The 17,993-nt window shown below is 42.7% G+C and overlaps 2 protein-coding genes across 5 annotated transcripts in view; one reads left to right on the plus strand and one right to left on the minus strand.

Annotated features, from left to right (window-relative positions):
• Positions 1-2,058: 2,058 nt before the first annotated feature.
• LOC109468102 (acyl-CoA dehydrogenase family member 11-like) lies at positions 2,059-9,870 on the minus strand. The gene is made up of 13 exons (XM_019766349.1): positions 9,495-9,870; positions 8,560-8,792; positions 8,244-8,343; positions 7,893-8,010; positions 7,550-7,692; positions 7,096-7,245; positions 6,466-6,660; positions 5,957-6,097; positions 5,727-5,819; positions 5,419-5,564; positions 4,900-5,033; positions 3,622-3,688; positions 2,059-3,234 (listed from the first exon to the last, which is right to left on the minus strand). The coding sequence occupies exons 1-13, from the start codon at positions 9,783-9,785 to the stop codon at positions 3,108-3,110; spliced, it is 1,938 nt and encodes a 645-aa protein (XP_019621908.1). The 5' UTR covers positions 9,786-9,870; the 3' UTR covers positions 2,059-3,107.
• A 408-nt stretch (positions 9,871-10,278) lies between these two features.
• LOC109466480 (THO complex subunit 5 homolog) overlaps positions 10,279-17,993 on the plus strand; it is a 12,770-nt gene continuing 5,055 nt past the window's right edge. For 2 of the 4 annotated variants that reach the window (XM_019764224.1, XM_019764216.1), the window contains exons 1-14: positions 10,279-10,441; positions 11,542-11,691; positions 12,140-12,207; positions 12,679-12,822; positions 12,949-13,024; positions 13,196-13,381; positions 13,690-13,822; positions 14,271-14,492; positions 14,788-14,899; positions 15,342-15,443; positions 15,631-15,724; positions 15,922-16,033; positions 16,530-16,633; positions 16,835-16,922. In XM_019764224.1, the coding sequence (XP_019619783.1) occupies positions 10,325-10,441; positions 11,542-11,691; positions 12,140-12,207; positions 12,679-12,822; positions 12,949-13,024; positions 13,196-13,381; positions 13,690-13,822; positions 14,271-14,492; positions 14,788-14,899; positions 15,342-15,443; positions 15,631-15,724; positions 15,922-16,033; positions 16,530-16,633; positions 16,835-16,922 (1,708 nt within the window). In that variant the 5' untranslated portion in view covers positions 10,279-10,324. Of the gene's footprint in view, positions 10,442-11,541; positions 11,692-12,139; positions 12,208-12,678; positions 12,823-12,948; positions 13,025-13,195; positions 13,382-13,689; positions 13,823-14,270; positions 14,493-14,787; positions 14,900-15,341; positions 15,444-15,630; positions 15,725-15,921; positions 16,034-16,529; positions 16,634-16,834; positions 16,923-17,073; positions 17,190-17,452; positions 17,644-17,993 lie in introns of all 4 variants that reach the window. The other 2 variants (XM_019764210.1, XM_019764204.1) reach the window with 2 other exon arrangements.

Raw genomic sequence — 17,993 nt, forward strand, 5'->3', positions numbered from 1 at the left:
GTGTTTGGAGTGGGAAAATCCCGGCTTTGTCTTATGTTCAATGAAATGTGACAAGAGATTTTCGTGGGGCTCATTAATTTTTTTTCGGATTTCAATTCATTCACACCCTGCATGTATTCCCTCAAGTCTAGTAACAGTCTCTTTTGTCGGGAATAATTCTGAAGCAAAATAACTGTATAATAATCCACGGCATAAGGTATTGTGATTCAGGTTGCGCAACGCTACACAGGTCAATCCGGGGCAAACGGGCGCATCACTTTAATCGCGGAGGCATATGCGGAAGTAAGGCTCCAGACTCAAGTCGATTTCTAGCCCAAAACATATCAGTCCGTACGATTTTCAGCCACGCTAGGATCTAATGTCATTTTGCAGCAGATTTTGAGTGATGCAAACTCAAACCTGGACCCTTGAAACCCTTCAATCACTACTTTTTTTGCCGCGAAAGAATATTGGTGTGCACCGTTATACCACAACAGTGTGCACGACGTTTTCAGCACCAAGGACAGGTGTTGTCCTGAATGTTTCATACGGTGAAGTTCTTCGCGGGAAGAACATGTTCATCCCACTTGTCCAAGCGTGATCAGTGGTGATAGAGAATCGTGTTGCAAACAAGAGACCAAATGACCAGGAATCCTACAGACTGTACCTACATATTGTAAATTCAGTTACTTTCAGGACTGATTTTGCAGTGTTTTTTTTCGCGGTATTTTGATTATGCTGTCGAAACAACATTCTGTATTACGGTAGTAAGTACAAGGAACGTTATATTAACAGTGACGTGATTTGCGGTGGAGAGGTCACAAAGAAAACCCACGAAAATAAAGCCTTTACGAACATGTCATGATTCCTACAACATTGTACTCTCCAAGCAGAGGTTTGGGTTTTGGGGGGTTTGGGCGTATTTTTAGGCTTTTTTTTATTAGGGTTTCTTTCTTTTTTTTGCAAAGGAATTTTTTTCATCCCAACCTAACCCAACCTAAGCCTAAAAACACGCCAAAACTACCCCAAACCCAAACCTCTGCTCGGAGAGTAACAACATTGTTGGTGACGTGTTCAGCACCAAGGACAGGGGTTGCCCTGTGGGCATACGGCCTTGCCCCTCAACTTCCGCGGACGTCACACGGCAATCTTGTTTACTGTTCCCTCAAGGGGTGGCGGAAATGAGTTCCAAATGACAGTATCTGTTTAAGATAACTCCCAGACATGACAATTTGTCATTGTTAGAAACTTTGCAAGGCCACAATGTCGTAGAGACGTCTGTAGGTGCTTACTGTAAAATTTTATGTTACGCCTAGTGGCGGGTTACTTGTTATGCGAAAGAAACAAACAATTTTAACCTTGAGTGGAGTGGCACTATAGAATGTAATATGCCATGTGTACGATGGTACATGTTTGAAAACATCAACCGAGGTTGTTATGTGGTTATATTTCACAGGATTTTGCTGAGAAAGACACGTACGCGTGGTTGTGTCGGAAATCGTCTGATATCTTGTTCCACAAAACAAGCTTAGGTTCGCTTTCACCAAGGAGGTTAGAGTCCTTGCTTCCATGGATCCCGTGTCATCCCCATGTGTTTGCGGCTCCTTTGTACGGTTCTGACACTCGGACGCCAGTACTCAGTAGTAAGGCAGTCTGCCTACGCAATGCCAATTATTCATACCTGTCTTCAGACAGCCTCTCGATTCTGTCAGACTCAACATGAATCTGTACAACCATCCTTCAGCATAACACATCAGCTTCTCAGGCCAATTTCATTATATAAGAGAGAGTTAGGCTAGATGACAAGAAGGTTAGCATCCTGTATTTGCTTGAAAAATGTTGCCTTTCTAGTCTTATTACCTCATCATGTGAAGGTGTGACTGGTGATTTTCTAGAATAGTGCTCTGACAGAAAGCACCTCATCTGTAAGGATTTCTCTGTATAGTCCGAAAGCATTGTGATGAATGAACTTATTTTGTACCTGCACTCTTCTGTACTTAAGGTAACTCCGCACACCATTCAAGCCCACCAACGGGTCATAAAAGTGAAGCCTTAACGGCATAGGACATGTGTCGCAAATCTTTAGAACACGATGCGCCGCGGCTACATCTTAAATCAGAACTAATTTGTGTCATTCTACTTCAAGCCTCCTGGCCTGTCACTGCCATTAATTACTGCTACAGGCACCTCCTGGAGTGGAAACTGTGCTAAATGAAGTATAAGGCTTATAAATGAGATCACAGGAGACTTGATTTTGCCTCTGTCATGTTGCAATTTCAGAAGGTCACTGTTTGGTTGAAGGCTTTATTATACTCTTGGGAAATGAGATATCTACTTAGTGCTGTATAAATCTTGAAACACAATCCATTGTAATCAGCAAGTTCATTTTCAATCCGAATACAGTATCGGCAAGAACAATAAATTCACATGATACAGTAATAACATAATAATAAGTACATGTGTATAGATCTTTCATAAATAATTCTGAATATTGAGCTACTGGGTGTAAAAATCACTTTAGCCATCAATATGGATATTGAATACTAGTACATTGTACTTAAAAATAATCATGTCACCAAAATACCTCTCAGGTCCACATCCTTTTATACATACAGCTTTCTGTCACCCTCAACTAAACAAAAAAAGATCTCATACCTCTATGAAATATCATACTTTCTTATACCAATTCCCTGATTATTTGACAACACCCACATCTGCTATTGACAATATGTAAATCCATCACATATTTGTCTTACATCTTTATACACATTTGTTAGAAACTCCACATTCTATTATGTTAAAAATTTACAAGTACAACAAGTCAAAGTCCTTCCCACATCATTTATGGTGCATTGGGTGACACCATCTCCATTTCAATAGCCCTTGGGTCTCTCAACTTTGTACTCACTCAAATTACTACAGCAGGGGGCCAGTCCAATCTTTCCCAAATACCAAGTGCTAAGCAGAGAAGGCAGAATGTACCATTTTCAAGGTCTTTGGTATGACTTGGCATGGATCGATCTCATAGCCTTCCTGCGAGGTGAACCCTCATTAGGCCATTGTAAAGGCAGTAAAATTTACAAGTACATTATACATAATCTGCTCATGTTTCGTGTTTATATTTATAATCACGGTGATGAAGCACCACCCTGGTACCCCTCCATAACGAGTGCTGTGTCCTGGGCCATGCCTTCATTACCATAGCAACCAGCCAGGTCAGAGGTCACCACTGGACACAGATCCTGCTGGCACCATCTAGGAAATACCAGAGCAAATGAAACGTAAAACATTGTTCAACGAGAAATTGGAATCATCTGGGTGAAATCATTTTTGGGAATTTCTTTTTTTATTCTTTGTTGTGAATTTCTTGCTGACTTTGTCTAGTACGCACATTACGATTAGCACCCATAAGCAGGAGATTGAAAACAACTGAGATAAACTTTTCTGGGACCTTTGACCTAATTTCAGTGTCCCTGACATGCCTAGAATGTGGAAATAACTTCGGAAACACAAGCAAACACACAGACACACCAAAAGCAAAACCATCTGTACATGGAAAACAAAACCTCAATACACAGAAACCAAACCTTCTTACACAGAAAACAAAACCTCCATACACATCTCTAGGTAATAATACCTCACCTGACAGCTGCAGTGATGTCTGTAGGAGAGGCCTGGTCCCAACTGGCATGTTCCAACATCAGAGCACCTGTGGACAGGTAACACAGGTGAGAACTCACTTATTACGGATCATGGTCTTCACCTAAACCTGCTAGTTTGCAGTTATCATTGAGATACACATACAAGCAATAGCTTCTAACAACAATTATTGATTAATTTTGTTTTAAGTTATTGGTAATGAGCAAAAGGAAGAAATATTTTCTTCAGGTTAAAAGTTCCATGTGAATTGGCATGTCTTGGTTTGAAATATGCTGTATTTGCTCCCAATTGAATATCAGCCTTTCTAGTTTTTTTTAATACATTTTCAACAAGGGACATGAGTAAGTATGCTAATTTGAATGACAGGGTCAGGTATTAATGAGCATCCTCAGGGCGAGCCATCCAGGTAAAACATTCATTCACTCTCTCAGTTAGCCAGGTATCTGTAAGCCATAGGGGCAGTCTGTCTGTTCACAAAAGTAAAACATTTCATAATGCTAAATAAATCAAACAACTTTACGAATTCTCATTCTCATCCTCAGTCACTGATGAAAGATGCTCCGTGAAACGTCTGACTCCTCAGAGGATTTCTCCAGTAGTTTGATTTATTTTGTATTATGTATCCTCAGGGAAAGTCTATCTGCAGCTACCAGCAGCCAATAAAATATGGTACAGGTATATTATGCCAAAGGGTGTCTGTACTAGTTTATAACAAATGGATGTACAGACACAAATTCTGACCTTTTTAAAGAGCAGACTTGGTGAAAAATATCGGCCGTGGACAGTATTTAATGGCAGTGATTCATCACTGGATGTTACAGCTATGATAGAAATGTCGGTAACTTCCTAGCTTACATCAATCTTACACAGTGCAAGGGTTCAAAGCAACTGTCTCGCCCTACAAACACAGGGCAAAAATCAATTTCTAGCATTAACTTGATGGAAGGCTGCGATTATTCACGCAAGAAAATGAAAAATGATTTCTTTATTCTCTATACGACGATGTGAATGAATCAAATCTTCAGAGATTTCAGACTTCCAGGAAGAATTTTGAGTTTTCATGACCTTCATGTCCACCCCATATCCTGTGTCTGACCATTTGACCTCCTGTCATTCTGCCTGCCAATCTGCCTGCCAATCTTGTCAACCTACGAAGTCAAGGAAAACATACACACAAGCCTACAGACAAACCCACCAAAAACGATACCTCCATCTCCGGAGGTAACAACTTGAATGTGACAAATGAGTGCACACACGTACCTATGTATGTTCTGGCCAGACTGTAGGATAGGTCCCTGGCTGCCACCTCCAGTTTTGCTGGCTCCTGACTGGCTGCCTTCTGTGCAAAAGCCATGGTCTTATGAAGGGCCAGTTCCACAGCTTGGCAGCTTGGTCTGTAGGGAAGGTGGAAAACTAGTCTTTAAAAGATGAGTTGGAGTTGTCATGTTTGGGATCAAATTCATCACAATGCAGCAGCTACACCTAGAAGTTCTGACTAGAACTACAAGTACATGTAAAAAGTTAATCAAACATAAAAGGGTACCTTCCAGTTAACATAAATACAGTATAGCACCAAACTGGTACACAATGATTTCCCGAAGGCCCCGTATGTTGAGGAACAAGATAGTGGCAAGATAGCAAGGTTCACCACATGTCCTAGAGATCACAAGTTATGTTGTAACCTGGTTAGGTGGATGGATAGATGTATGGTGTTGATAGAAAAAAAGCTTCTTATTTAGTACAGTGATGATTCAGTATGGTACTAATTTAGTACAGTACCTGAGATTTTCTTTTACAACAGCTTGCTTGAGCCGGGCAGCTGTGTCAGAGTAAAACGCCTGCAGTACGGCCCCCTTCGTCTTCACCAGGCTACGCAGCACGTCATGAGACAGAACGTTGGTCGTCCCCTCCCAGATACTCAGAACCTGAGGAGGTAAAATCCAATAGTCAAGAATTAGGAGGAAAAGCATAACATTACAACAATGGTAACAGGAACACAGTCCAAGGGATCTCGGCACAGGCAAAATGCATTTTTATGATACAGCAATGACACCTAGCAGTTCTGACTAGAACTTCAAGTACTGTACCTGTGCATCTCTGAGGAAAGTGGGCAGTCCTGTGTCCTCAATGTAGCCTTGTCCTCCAAACGACTCCAGACCCTCTGAGCACACAGCCACAGCCTGCAAGGGAGATAACAACCCAGAACATAAACGCAACACCCACGTGTGAAGCAAGAAATAATGATAAACATGCTAGTAATAAGTTGGAAATATATTTGGCTACAAATATGACGCCAGTAACAAAGCAACAAGTGTACCTGTTTAGCTGTGTAGAGTTTGGTGATAGGAGTGAGGAGTCTCAGCATCAGCTGGTACTGTTCTGATGCCATCTGACAGTCCTGTAGACCCAGCAGTCTCCCCACCTCCAAAACCAGCAAGGTGGCACCCCTGGTCTCTGTCTGGGTAGGAAATATCAACAAACAACCTTTACTTCCTTAGCACACGGAAACAGCCATTTGGTTATACCAATTCTCTATTGGTTACAGGATTAGGCAGCAGGGACATACTGTTGTTAAACATTTGGTAACATCAAGTCACACACAGACATCTGCATTCTAACCATTCATCTATCCACAATTCTTCTGTCCAACATGAAGTTGAAAATTCAAGTTTGGGATTATCTTCTATCTTCTTTTGTCATTTTCAACTGAGGTGAAGCATGGTGCTTTTTTGATTCACTACGGCTTTGCTACAGCTCATGTCTTTGGGGATAGAAGGCCAAAATGTAAGTAGCCTATTAACAAGGTAACTTATTTATAAAGACTACCTCCATCCTCCCCAGTGTCTGCATGTGAAGAGGGTGTTCACAGATGAGTTTTCCGAACACCCTCCTGCGAGTGCTATAGTCCCGTGCCAGGTTCAACAGTCTCCGCATACAGCCAGACGCCATCAGGGAGTTGTGAATACGTGTGATGGTCAGCATGTCTGCTATAGCTGCCACACCACGGCCCTCGTCTGATACCTGGATTTAAAAAAAATGTATTGTTTGTAAACGTAATTTGCACAGCATATGAAAGGATTGCAGTCAAAACTGCCCAAGAAGACCACTCAGGATCGAAAAAATCTGGTCTATTGGACAGCTGGTCGTTATAGACAAGATTCTTGTCTGCAAATTGGAAAAATTCTCCACCAAAAAGTGGTCACATTGGCTAAGTGACACTTATGTAGAGGTGGTCACTTGAACAGATCTGACTATGATAGACTGTAACAATGTTTTCCATGTTAAAAATCGCTTCCTGACAACTTATTTCAATAATTTCTTTAACCTCACACTGTAATTTCTCCATCATTTTCACACCTTCCAATTCTTCCTGGTGTCCTGGTGATTTTCCAGCACTGAGAATGTTTAATACATTGTTCCATATATAAAGAGTGCATCACATTCAGTTTGACACACCTTGTGTGCAACAGTGCCATCTAGCAGGAGCTCCCCGGTTGGCAGCTGCCTGGTTCCCAGCTTGTTCTTGAGCCGCTGCACCTGGATGTTGTTCAGCTGTCCGCTGCTGTCCCTGGTCTCCAGGTAGAACAGTGACAGGCCTCGTGTGCCCTATGTTTGAATAGGAAAATGTATAAATAACACTGTTTACTTAATGTATTTGTATACATGTATTTTTTACTTCAAGGCATGGAAGTATTGTCTTGGGTGGCTGAGTGACTGAGCGAGCTGTGGGTTTGTGTATCTATTTGCATGGACAGAGTAGATTGACAGCATGTGAGTGGGGGGACGATTGACATCAGAATGACAGGAGGTCAAAAGGTCAGACACAGGAAATGGGGTGATCTTGAAGATCATGAAAACTGTGAAATCTCTGATTATGATCATTGGCAAATATACCTAATGCATCCCCTACCTGTACTACCTCTCCAGTGTTGTCCATCACCCTGGCCAGAGTCAGGGTCATGTCAGCATCTGTAGCAGAGGAGAACCACTTGTACCCGTACAGTCTGTGAGTCCCATCCTCCTGTGGAACTGCAATGGTCTCTGTACCATTGGCTAAAAGAAAGAGAACTACACTGTAAAAAAACTGCCATCTAATACTGCATGTAATCCACTTTTTCTTCATGGCAGTGAAATTTTAATATCTGACTGAAATGGACATGCTCACATAACTTAACCTTCATGGTGGCCGCAAGGGGGAGGGGCGTGATTTAGACTGGCTGGCATGGCAAGATATGATGATGACGACTACCTACCCACATCAGACCCCCCTCTCCTCTCTGTCATCCACTGTCCTGATGTCCAGAAGTCTGCAGGGTTGCGGGACACCAGGTGAGGGTATGCTCTCTCCAACAGTAAACTGTCTCCACTCAACTGTCGCAATAAATATAGGTGTCAATTTTTTAGATTTTCTCACTGTATTAGGTTTTGGCTGGAAAAGTCAATATCTTTTATATTGAAAATTCTCACTGGCATTGTATAGTTGAAATTGTTTTTGGCCCTCCTGGCAGAAAAAAAAAGGGAAACATATTTTGTCTGAATTGGCAACAAAACATTCATAGCTTACTACTGGTAGTACCCATAATATCAAAGAAATGTGCGTTTACCTCAGCGACCTTTGTAGCTCCGTCAGTCATTGCCAGGGGGCATGAGTAAAGCCCTGATGCTGGGTTGAACATGTGGAGCTTGGCCACTTGGTACAGCCGGCTAGGGAAGACATCATAAGAATGATGAATGTCAACGAAAAAAGACATTTCAGGGGGTAGTAAAATCATGTGCTGACACAGCCTTTTCTCTACAGTGGTCCATATTTTTCACATTTGGCCAGTCCCTTGATTTGAGAGATGACTTCTACTAGTAATAGTAGTATAGACAGACTAGGTTTGACTGTATTATGTCTATGTGCAAAATTTGCTCTAGTACCTCCACTGGCCAAACTCCCTCTCATACGGTATGGCTATGATGCCCTCCTCTGCAGAGATGTCGTGTAGCGTCCTCCAGGCCTGACACGTGACCACCTCGTCCGTCCTGCGTCCCCAGGCGTCGTACTGGGTCAGGTATGGCGGGTTCAGCTCACACTCACGACCCAGCACTCCAATGTCAGTCGCCACCCGGCGCCCAAACCGCTCCAGGTCGGGGGTGATGGCTTGTAGGACCTTTAAGGGTTGATCGGATACAGTCATACAGTAATGTACATGAATCAAAGTATCCTTATTAGTGAAATGACACAGTATATTATACTGCGTCATTTCACTATTTACAAAACAGTGTTAGATGACTTCTACAGAGGTGTAACTGGTGTAAAAACCGGTAGGGGCGAGCATGTCACAACCGGGAAACGAACCCGAGTTGTCCGCTTGGCGGTCACCAACGCTAACCACTACACTAAAAGGTCGCACGACCATTTAGCATGGTCAGTTAGCACTGTTACACTACTCCCCCTTTTCTTTCAAGATTCGTCCTCGAATCTTCCGAGTCCGACATCCCACTGTAAAAACCGGTAGGGGCGAGCATGTCACAACCGGGAAACGAACCCGAGTTGTCCGCTTGGCGGTCACCAACGCTAACCACTACACTAAAAGGTCGCACGACCATTTAGCATGGTCAGTTAGCACTGTTACACTGGAGTTGCTGGTACATTGTATCAAGGACATTATGTGTAATGATGTCCTTGATTGTATGATTTCAACCTTTATATACATTACTTCACGGTATGGAAGTATTGTTTGGTGGGTGGGTGGGCGGTTTGACTGAATAGGTTGACAACACATGGGTGGGGAACATTGACAAGCAAAGTGACAGGTCAAAAGGTCAAATGACCCAGCCAAGGATTTTGGGCTACTTCTTCCAATACTGACCTCTTCCGGCATAATCCTCTTCAGGTAAGCCTTCAAGGTCACATCCTCCAGGTACATGTTGGTCAGTCTCGGCTTGTCCTGGAAAAACGGCCCAACTTTGGCCCTGGCGAAGGGGATCTTGGACTGCAAGTCGACATTTCTGTCGCTGGGATGCCCCGCCTCTTCTGCCCAAACGCTCTTGTCCCGGACAGAAAATACTGCAGTTGTTGTTTTGGGTGGACAGCATCGCAGCAGAAAGCCGCTCTGCTGTAGCCGCAGCATTTTTAGGCTTGGCGGACACCTAAAAATCATCAGAAACGCCACCAATTCACCTTATAAAGCTCACTACTATGTTTTGATACTTCGCCGTCAGAACTTTTTTCCCGGGAGCGTCAATAACCAGCACTAGACAGAAGCGAGCTCATTATTTAGGAACAATTTCAAACTTTAGTTAAATGTATACTGTATCTAGTTAAAGTGTTAAGCCATCTATTCTATCAATAATATTTATCAATCTAGTCTTAACACTATTTTGTGTTATGTGGATGATACAATTTTTTCGTAAAAGAGACATATTTTTTCTAGCATCACCTAAATACGAATCAAAAGCTATGTTTAACAACTGGTTAGGCCATTCCATTAGAATCTCGGGGTAGATTCAGAGCTTTCTTTGTCTCCCAATATTAGCGAATTATTCTGTATATTTGATTAATTATCCAAGGCCCCCAGCATAAATTGTCTGATAGAGTGTATATTTAAGGAGGTTAAGTAACTTCTTCGGTTCTTATCGTCAACTTGTGATGTGAAAGTGCGCGGGCAAATTGCGACCTGTGTATGCAGATGAGGAGAAAATGGCGTCCTCCGCTGGAAAGAAGCGGCCGATGGTCCGCGTGTCTCGGACGGATTCATCCTCCAATCTGACAGACAAGGACTCTAAAAAGCCGAAGATGGACTCTGGAGATCGCCAGGTATCTGCTGGAATCATGGTTTCCTTGTCATGTGGGGCTGCTTTGTTGCAGGAGGCGAAGTTGGATGAAAGGGTTTCTGATGCATGGGGAGGGGGCGATTTTAACAAAACTTGGGGAGGAAAATCAACCATCACTCATTCCTTGGATCAGACACCAGTGAGCAATTGAAGCCCATCTCTGTCAGATCAAAGGTCCATTATAGTAGTGGGACAGTGTATGATCAGTTATCAAAACAAGTGGGTTGGTTATTCTGATGAGGGCCTTAGACTAGAGCATGAGAAGTCATCCAGTGGTGTATAACCCCCGGGCATTGGACAACCCCCACAAGATGACCATGTCTACGCAGTAAACTACAAGGAGCGGCTCAAAGTGGAAGAGAACTTCCTACCGAGACGAAAGATCTACTCTACTCTACTCTACTCTAGAGTTATTCCCAAAAAATTGGTAAAGCACTGTAAATCATGAAACTTTCACGGACGTTTTTTTGCAATGACCTTTCAGCCACAAATTAAATTTCAACTGCGAAACACCCCTGTCCGTGTCCCTCGTACCACAAAATAAAACTACTACAAAAGTTTCACAATTTACTGTAGTTGAGTAGAGTTGAATCTTTGGCCATATAAGCGTTAACAGCACTTCATTTTAATCCGTCAGCATATTAATCCGTCACTTTTTAGCATTCCGATGCCAATCAAAATGCATCCCTCATATGCAAGAACTTTAAATTGCAATACAATACCAAGGCCATGTGCATGATAAAAACGTGCAATTGTGAGGTGACTACGATTAAATGTTGCAACGACGAGGTCACCAATCAACCGACCCAATTTTACGTTGTTGTTTTCACAACGATAGCTAGACACGACAGCGGGGAGATTTGAAGAGAGATACACGTGTAGTGGTGGTGGGGACAACACTCCACACAATAAACAAAAGAGTTACTGAATTGCACAATAACCCGCTTGTTGATCAGTGATTCAATTGTAAAAACGCAGAAAAGTGACGGATTAAAATGAAGTGCTGTTACATGTAGGAATTGTGGAATCTGGAATCCCAGTCAGTGAATTTGTATTCTTATAATTTTTCTGTCCTCCCTGCAGGGTGAGTCTGCCTCCCTGTACAGTGAGGAGGAGGAGGCAGCCCAGCGAGACCCGGCCAAGGATGTCAGCCTGTACAAGACAGCCTGCGACGGGATCAGACAACTCCTGCAGGAGATACAAGACATCAGGGGCAGCGGAAGGAAGGATGCTGTACGTACAGAAACAAAATTAGAATCACACCTGCATAAGAAGACTGCTTGGGATCAATAAAATCTGCTCAGTGTGGACAGGTGGTCACTATAGACACATTAGACAGGATTAATTCTTCTGTCAATGGGAAGGAATATTTAAAGAACCACCAAACAGTGGTCACATTGGCCAGGTGGTCCTTATATGGAGGCGGTCACTTGTAAAAGTTTCACTGTACTACTACTAGAATTATGGACATTGTGCACTTTGAGTGCAGTGAAGATATGTAGGTTTATTTTGATTTATGTATCTAGTGCTGCAGGGTATTCTATAATTATAAGGCACTACATTTTGTGTACATAATGTTGATTTCAAATATATGAAATTGTCAAGTCTGTGTGACCTACTAGCTATAGGGTAGATAGGACTGTTGGGTGTAAATTAAGGTTATCTGTTCATCCACCTACAGGCTGCTGAGATAGCCGAGAGAAAAATCCAGGCCAGCATGCACTTCATCACTCTCAAGAAACTCAACAGGTCAGTCCTACAATGTAAATGTTGTTGTACCCAGTGACACATTGGAAACAATTGTAGTATTGGTAGAAAAGCCAGACTAGGCAAGAGAGATTTAAACGAGAATATGATCAAATGGCTTAATAATTAACACACCGTACCTCATGCTCTAAAGCATGTCGGCAGGCCATACTGCGCCTGTGTGAAATCTGTTGTGTATTGTGTTTAGCATTTCTGCAAAACATCTCATATAAGGTCATATTCGGGTATAAAAGGTTAACAACTTAACGTCCTGTCTGTAGTTTCCAAATGTTATGTTGGAAAAATATCCTCTGCAACAGGTAAAATTCTAATGCAATAGTAGACCAACCCGGGAAAAACAGGGTTTTGTGCAGGTGCAAGCACAGTATCTTCTAATTCTGCTGATGTGCTATGCTCTGAGTACTAGTAGTAAAACAAATGTTTTATGAAAGATCTTAAACATCCATGCTATAGATTGGCTCACATGCGGTGTAAGAAGGCCCGGGACACGACCCACGAGCACAAGCAGAAGGTGGACAGCTACCACCTGCAGCTGCAGAACCTGCTGTACGAGGTGCTGCACCTGCAGAAGGAGATCACCAAGTGTCTGGAGTTCAAGTAAGTATGCTACACATAGCAGAAACAGTATCTGTACAACATACTTCTTGTACTGTTGGGATTTAGAATTTTTGTAAGTGGACCAACTTGTTAATCTATTCACATGGTTTCTTTATCTATTTACAGATCCAAGGATGAAGAAATAGAGCTTGTTGATGAAGCAGAGTTCTACAAAGAGGCCCCAGAGGATATCTCTAAACCTGTAAGTTAAGTATTTTTCTTTATTGACTAAAACTTATAAACCTGCTTTTCTGACAACTCTCTGACTGTTTCCAAAGTCATATCCAGTTTCTTGAGTAACTGTTTTTTTGGTATATCGTCTTACCTGGATATCTAACGTACCCAACGTTTCCCCCTTTGCTGTTTTTGTCAGGATGTTACCCAGCAGGACCCCCACCAGCTGACCCTGGCGCGGCTGGACTGGGAGCTGGAGCAGAGGAAGCGGCTGGCGGCTAAGTGTAAGGACTACGAGGATCAGAAGGAGGAGATCTCACAGGAGATCCAGACCCGCCGAGACCAGCTGGACAGTCTGCTGCCCAGACTCAACACTGTGCTGGAGGTAATGTTATATAAAGATGTGATGTCCTCTTCTGTTACAGTGAATTCAGTTATTTTCACAGAGACTTAAGTTTGCAGTAGGAGAGTTTTCACAGTGTTAGAAGTTAGCAGTTGAAGCAATTCTGTAGTACATTAGAAATGCATATTTGTGGTGCCATGAATTAAGACCACTGTTAACGTTTCAACATTTCTAGAAGATTACAACTTACTAACTCAAAACACAGACCTAGCTTGTTTAGCCACATGGCTTGATCAATACTGCCTTTCACATTCATTGTGATGCTTACTTGTTTTGTACTCTCCCTGCAGTCTACCAAGCCCCTCCAGGAGGCGCTAAAGATGCCATTTGACGAGATGCGACAGCAGCACAGGATGGCCCAGTTCCTGCCCAGGCCTCTCTACGTGCTGTATGTCCAGTCTTCAGCCTACCAACAAGCCTGCGGTAGGACACTTTCTCCCTGACACTTGCTAATGATTAGACTGTACAATTTACTAAATTGCACCTTAGTCCAAGCTTAGTCACTGGAAAAAAAAATCAGTAGGGTTGATTTCTATAGTAACTTACTAGTATTTCTTCTGGGTATGGAAGTATTGTTTTGGGCGGCCGAGTTTATGGGACTTTTTGTTGGTCCTGATTGCTTTCAGTTGTATCTTGCATGGTGGGTGGGAGGTGATTTTGACAGATGATTGACAGGGAGGGCATTTGAAGCTGATAAATATAGCACATGCCTTCAGGAATTGTGGTAGTACTCAATCGAATAACTTCATATAATGCCCTCCACAGTTCACAAAAGCTCAAAGTACATGTACTTCTCAGAACTCTGAAATCTCTAATTTCTTGTTTATTGTTAAGAAAATATGAAGCATAATAAGACCTTTTTTATTTCCAGATCCTGCCCTGACAGTGACCATTGAGGGAGACCTGGATGCGGCCAAGTCCTCCGGACCGTCCACCTCAGCTGCCCTGGACGTGGACAGCGACTCGGACGATGAGGAGGGGACCAAAGAGAAGTCCCGCCGTCGGCGTACCATCAGTGTAGACCCCACAGACAGGAGGGGGAAAGTTCTGCACAAACATCCACTACAAGTCAACATCACCATCAAATGTAAAGGTGTGGGAGCAGCTTTCTTGGAAGTATTGTTTTGGGTAGATGAGCTGTAAGTTGTATATCTGTATGTCCAAACAGAGTAACAGCACCTGGATGGGGAAAGGTTGACAAGCAGAAAGACTAGAGATTACCGTAAAAGCTTGGACACAGGGTGAACTTGAAGGTCCTGAAAACCTACTGGAAGTCTTAATTTCTGATGTATTTTGCATAGTGTCATGCATATCTATTTTGCAATTGACCCTTAAGTTGCTGTATTTCTGTATGGGAGAAACTGTAGTATCTTGTATCCTCCCCACAGATGGGTCCAGCCTGGCCCTGACGTTCCACTACCTGCTGGCTCTGCAGGTGGTGACGGTCATCGTCCAGCTCCAGCCGGCAGCCGAGGCTGTCACAGTCTCCATCTCAGGAGGGTAGGTCTTGGCTAGGAGGGGAGGCTAGGAACATGGTTACTTCAAAGTTCAAAACAGTTACATAGCGTTGGAGGCAGTGGTGACTAGATTTCATAGTGACAGAAACTCCTGGGCTCATAGTGATGAATCTTGAGCTCCTATCGGTAGTTTGAGAATGGGTTAAAGGTGATTTCAAACTCTTAGCCTGAGTGTCAGCCTTTTTAGCTTTTGTTTGCTCCCCAAGATCCGCTATTGGCCATCTTGGGGAGCAGATGAAAGCTAAAAAGGCTGACACTCAGGTTATCAAGCTCTTGCCGAGGAGGCCAATCAACCTGACAGCAAGTGACTGTGTAACAGGCTAGCTTCTGTCCAAGGGTAGAGTTATGCTTGTACTATTCATAATTGAAACCATAACCTCCTCGGCAGCTGTAATAGTGACACATGTGTTTGTGATGTTTTCCAGGGATTTGCTGTCTCCGTCCTCCCTGCTCAGCTGTCTGTTCCCTGGTGACCATGGCAACACCACGCCCAACCCTGCCAACCAGTTTCTACTGGAGAGGGCAAGGTAGGGACTGTTTCTAACTCAAATATTTTCATTTTTTTTTTAATTCCTCAGTCTGCTCTTATGATTGATGGTGTTTTATAGGGGCATGTCCACACATACATTTTATTGAAACTGCAAAATTCTCAATTGAGTCATTCTAAGAAACACCTAAGTGAACTAACAGTATTGTTGTGGATTTACCAAACAGTATTGAAGACTTCAACGAGTGTGTGAAGGAGGTGGGCAAGCCTTACGTGTGGGCCCAGCAGCTAGCAGGGCTACAGTTCCTCAATACTGAAGAGGTAGGTCTATATAGGTCTATGTAAATTGACATGTTTAGACATTCTTTGATGTGTATTTTTAAGATGGGAACAAGAAGGTGTAAAGAATGGTGAACAGCTTTGATGTTGTGCAAGAATTATTTCAAAGATTATGTGACTTGCTTGGACTTACTGTAGCTATCCCTCCATTTTATTCTAATGTTTTTTTTCTGTCCCAGCCCCCGAAGCCTGACACACATCTCAGTTCGACTCACATGGAGAAGACCATGAAGGCTCTGAAGGTTCGAGTACGGGCCAGGCTGGCTCTGGTGCAGCAACTAGCTTCACTAGGTGGGGAAAGCTAATGTCTTAGCTTGGAACTGTCTCCTGCATTCCTTCAGTTGTCAGTCAGATAAAGAATGACTACAGGTTAACTGGACAGAATTATGTGCCTAGCAGCATGCCCAACTGACCACCAGTACCAGTAACAGACCACACTACAGGTGTGCCAAGTCTGACCACCCCTATGTGACCTAAATTGGTAGCTCCCAAAAGAGGAGCTCCCAGAAACCTACACTATTACACATAGTCTATACTCTGAAGTTTTTAGGAATATCATTAATATTTGTTCTTTCGTCAGTACTAGTGTCAGTGGACTCTTACAACATATGACATGGTATGGAAAGTAGTGGGCCTTTCATCCTAAGAAAGGCTGAAGCTACAGTTGATGATACCATGATTATGAACATTTTCTTCATTCTATGTTTTAGTTTAGCATCTTCCAAACACAATGTTATGAAAATCTTGTCACAGAATGTATGTCTAAAATCCTATATTGTATTGCCAGAGAGAGGCTCAGTCCCAGTAAACAGGGAATGTCAGCATCTCTTCCCAACCAAGATCACATCAAGGCTGACAACATGGAAGTCCATCACCTATGATGACTACATCGTGAGTAAAAAGAAAAATTGTAAATGTGCTGACATGACTGTAAATGTAAAAATTAGATACATGTAATTTCTTGGGTTTAAGTTGTCATTATTCTTGAAACAAAATGATAAGAATATCATATACACTTAAATGTTTTTATCTGATGGGTATGAAATAATGTCCTATGTGACAAAACAGTTGCTTTTTTTGTTTGTACCCCAGGTCCTCCCTTACAGCCAGCCTGTTGTAGATTCAGGAATGGTCCATGAAACTGACAACTTCTACCTTGCAGTGGTGCAGCGTGGTTCAGGTAGGGACTGGAATACAGGGCTTATTTGTGGTAAAATGTATACCTCTTTGCTCATATCAAGATTTGCTTTGCGCATAGAAGATCAACAATTTTTTGTTTTGGATTTTTGCTTGATTGAACACATCACTGATTGTACCTTCCGTCATCACAGCCACTTTGACAGCAGCTGTCTTGTTGAGCCCCGGCTACCTGACCTGTCCTCCTGTCTTCAGCCTCAATCTCAACATGGGCACAGACCGGACAGCCAGCAGTGATGAAAACATCAGGGTGAGACCCAGGAGGCATCATACCAGTGTATTCAGCATGTCTTCTTTTTTTCTGTGCCTTTTTATGGGTTTGTGTTCAAAGAATTGTGTCAACTCAATTGCATGGCTGGTAAGCATGAAAACACCAGGGTGAGACCTTGGAGACATCATACCAGTGTTTTCAGGATGTCTCCCTTTTCTCTGTTTTTGTTTGGTATTGGACCTTTACATGTACATATTGTACCTTTACCTTAGCACAAAGGCATCAACATATTTCATTTGCAGGCCATGGAGCATGAGGTCAACGTCCATTACAAAGAACTACTGGTGAAGGGGTCACATGACCAACTGCTGACCAATCAGCTGCAACGATTGCTGATGTGCTTGGATGTGTACCTGGAGACTCAGAGTACCAGCAGTGCGACAGAGGGACCTTCGGAGTTCGGGCGAGAAAAGATTTGTCCACGAATAGTTAGGTAAGGGCCCACTCCTATTGCTGCAAAAATATACAACAAACTTTTACTTAATCGCCTAACCCCTGTAATAGACCCTGTTCTTAGGAGGAACCAAAATGGTTTTAGAAAAGGGAGGTCAACAATTTCACAGATTCTTGCAATACGGCGAATAATTGAAGAGTTGAAGAGATGTAATAGGGATTTTGTATTGCTGTTTGTCGATTTCCGTAAGGCGTTCGATTCCATCGATAGAGATGTGATGTTTGAAATTCTAGCAATGTACGGTATTCCATATTGTTTTATACAAGCAATTAAGGCCCTGTATAGAGATACTATAGCCTCAGTGATCACACCTGATGGTGAGACTAGTT

This window comes from Branchiostoma belcheri, unplaced genomic scaffold, assembly GCF_001625305.1.
Source record: "Branchiostoma belcheri isolate BF01 breed outbred unplaced genomic scaffold, Haploidv18h27 scaffold1, whole genome shotgun sequence".
NCBI classification, from domain to species: Eukaryota; Metazoa; Chordata; class Leptocardii; order Amphioxiformes; family Branchiostomatidae; genus Branchiostoma; species Branchiostoma belcheri.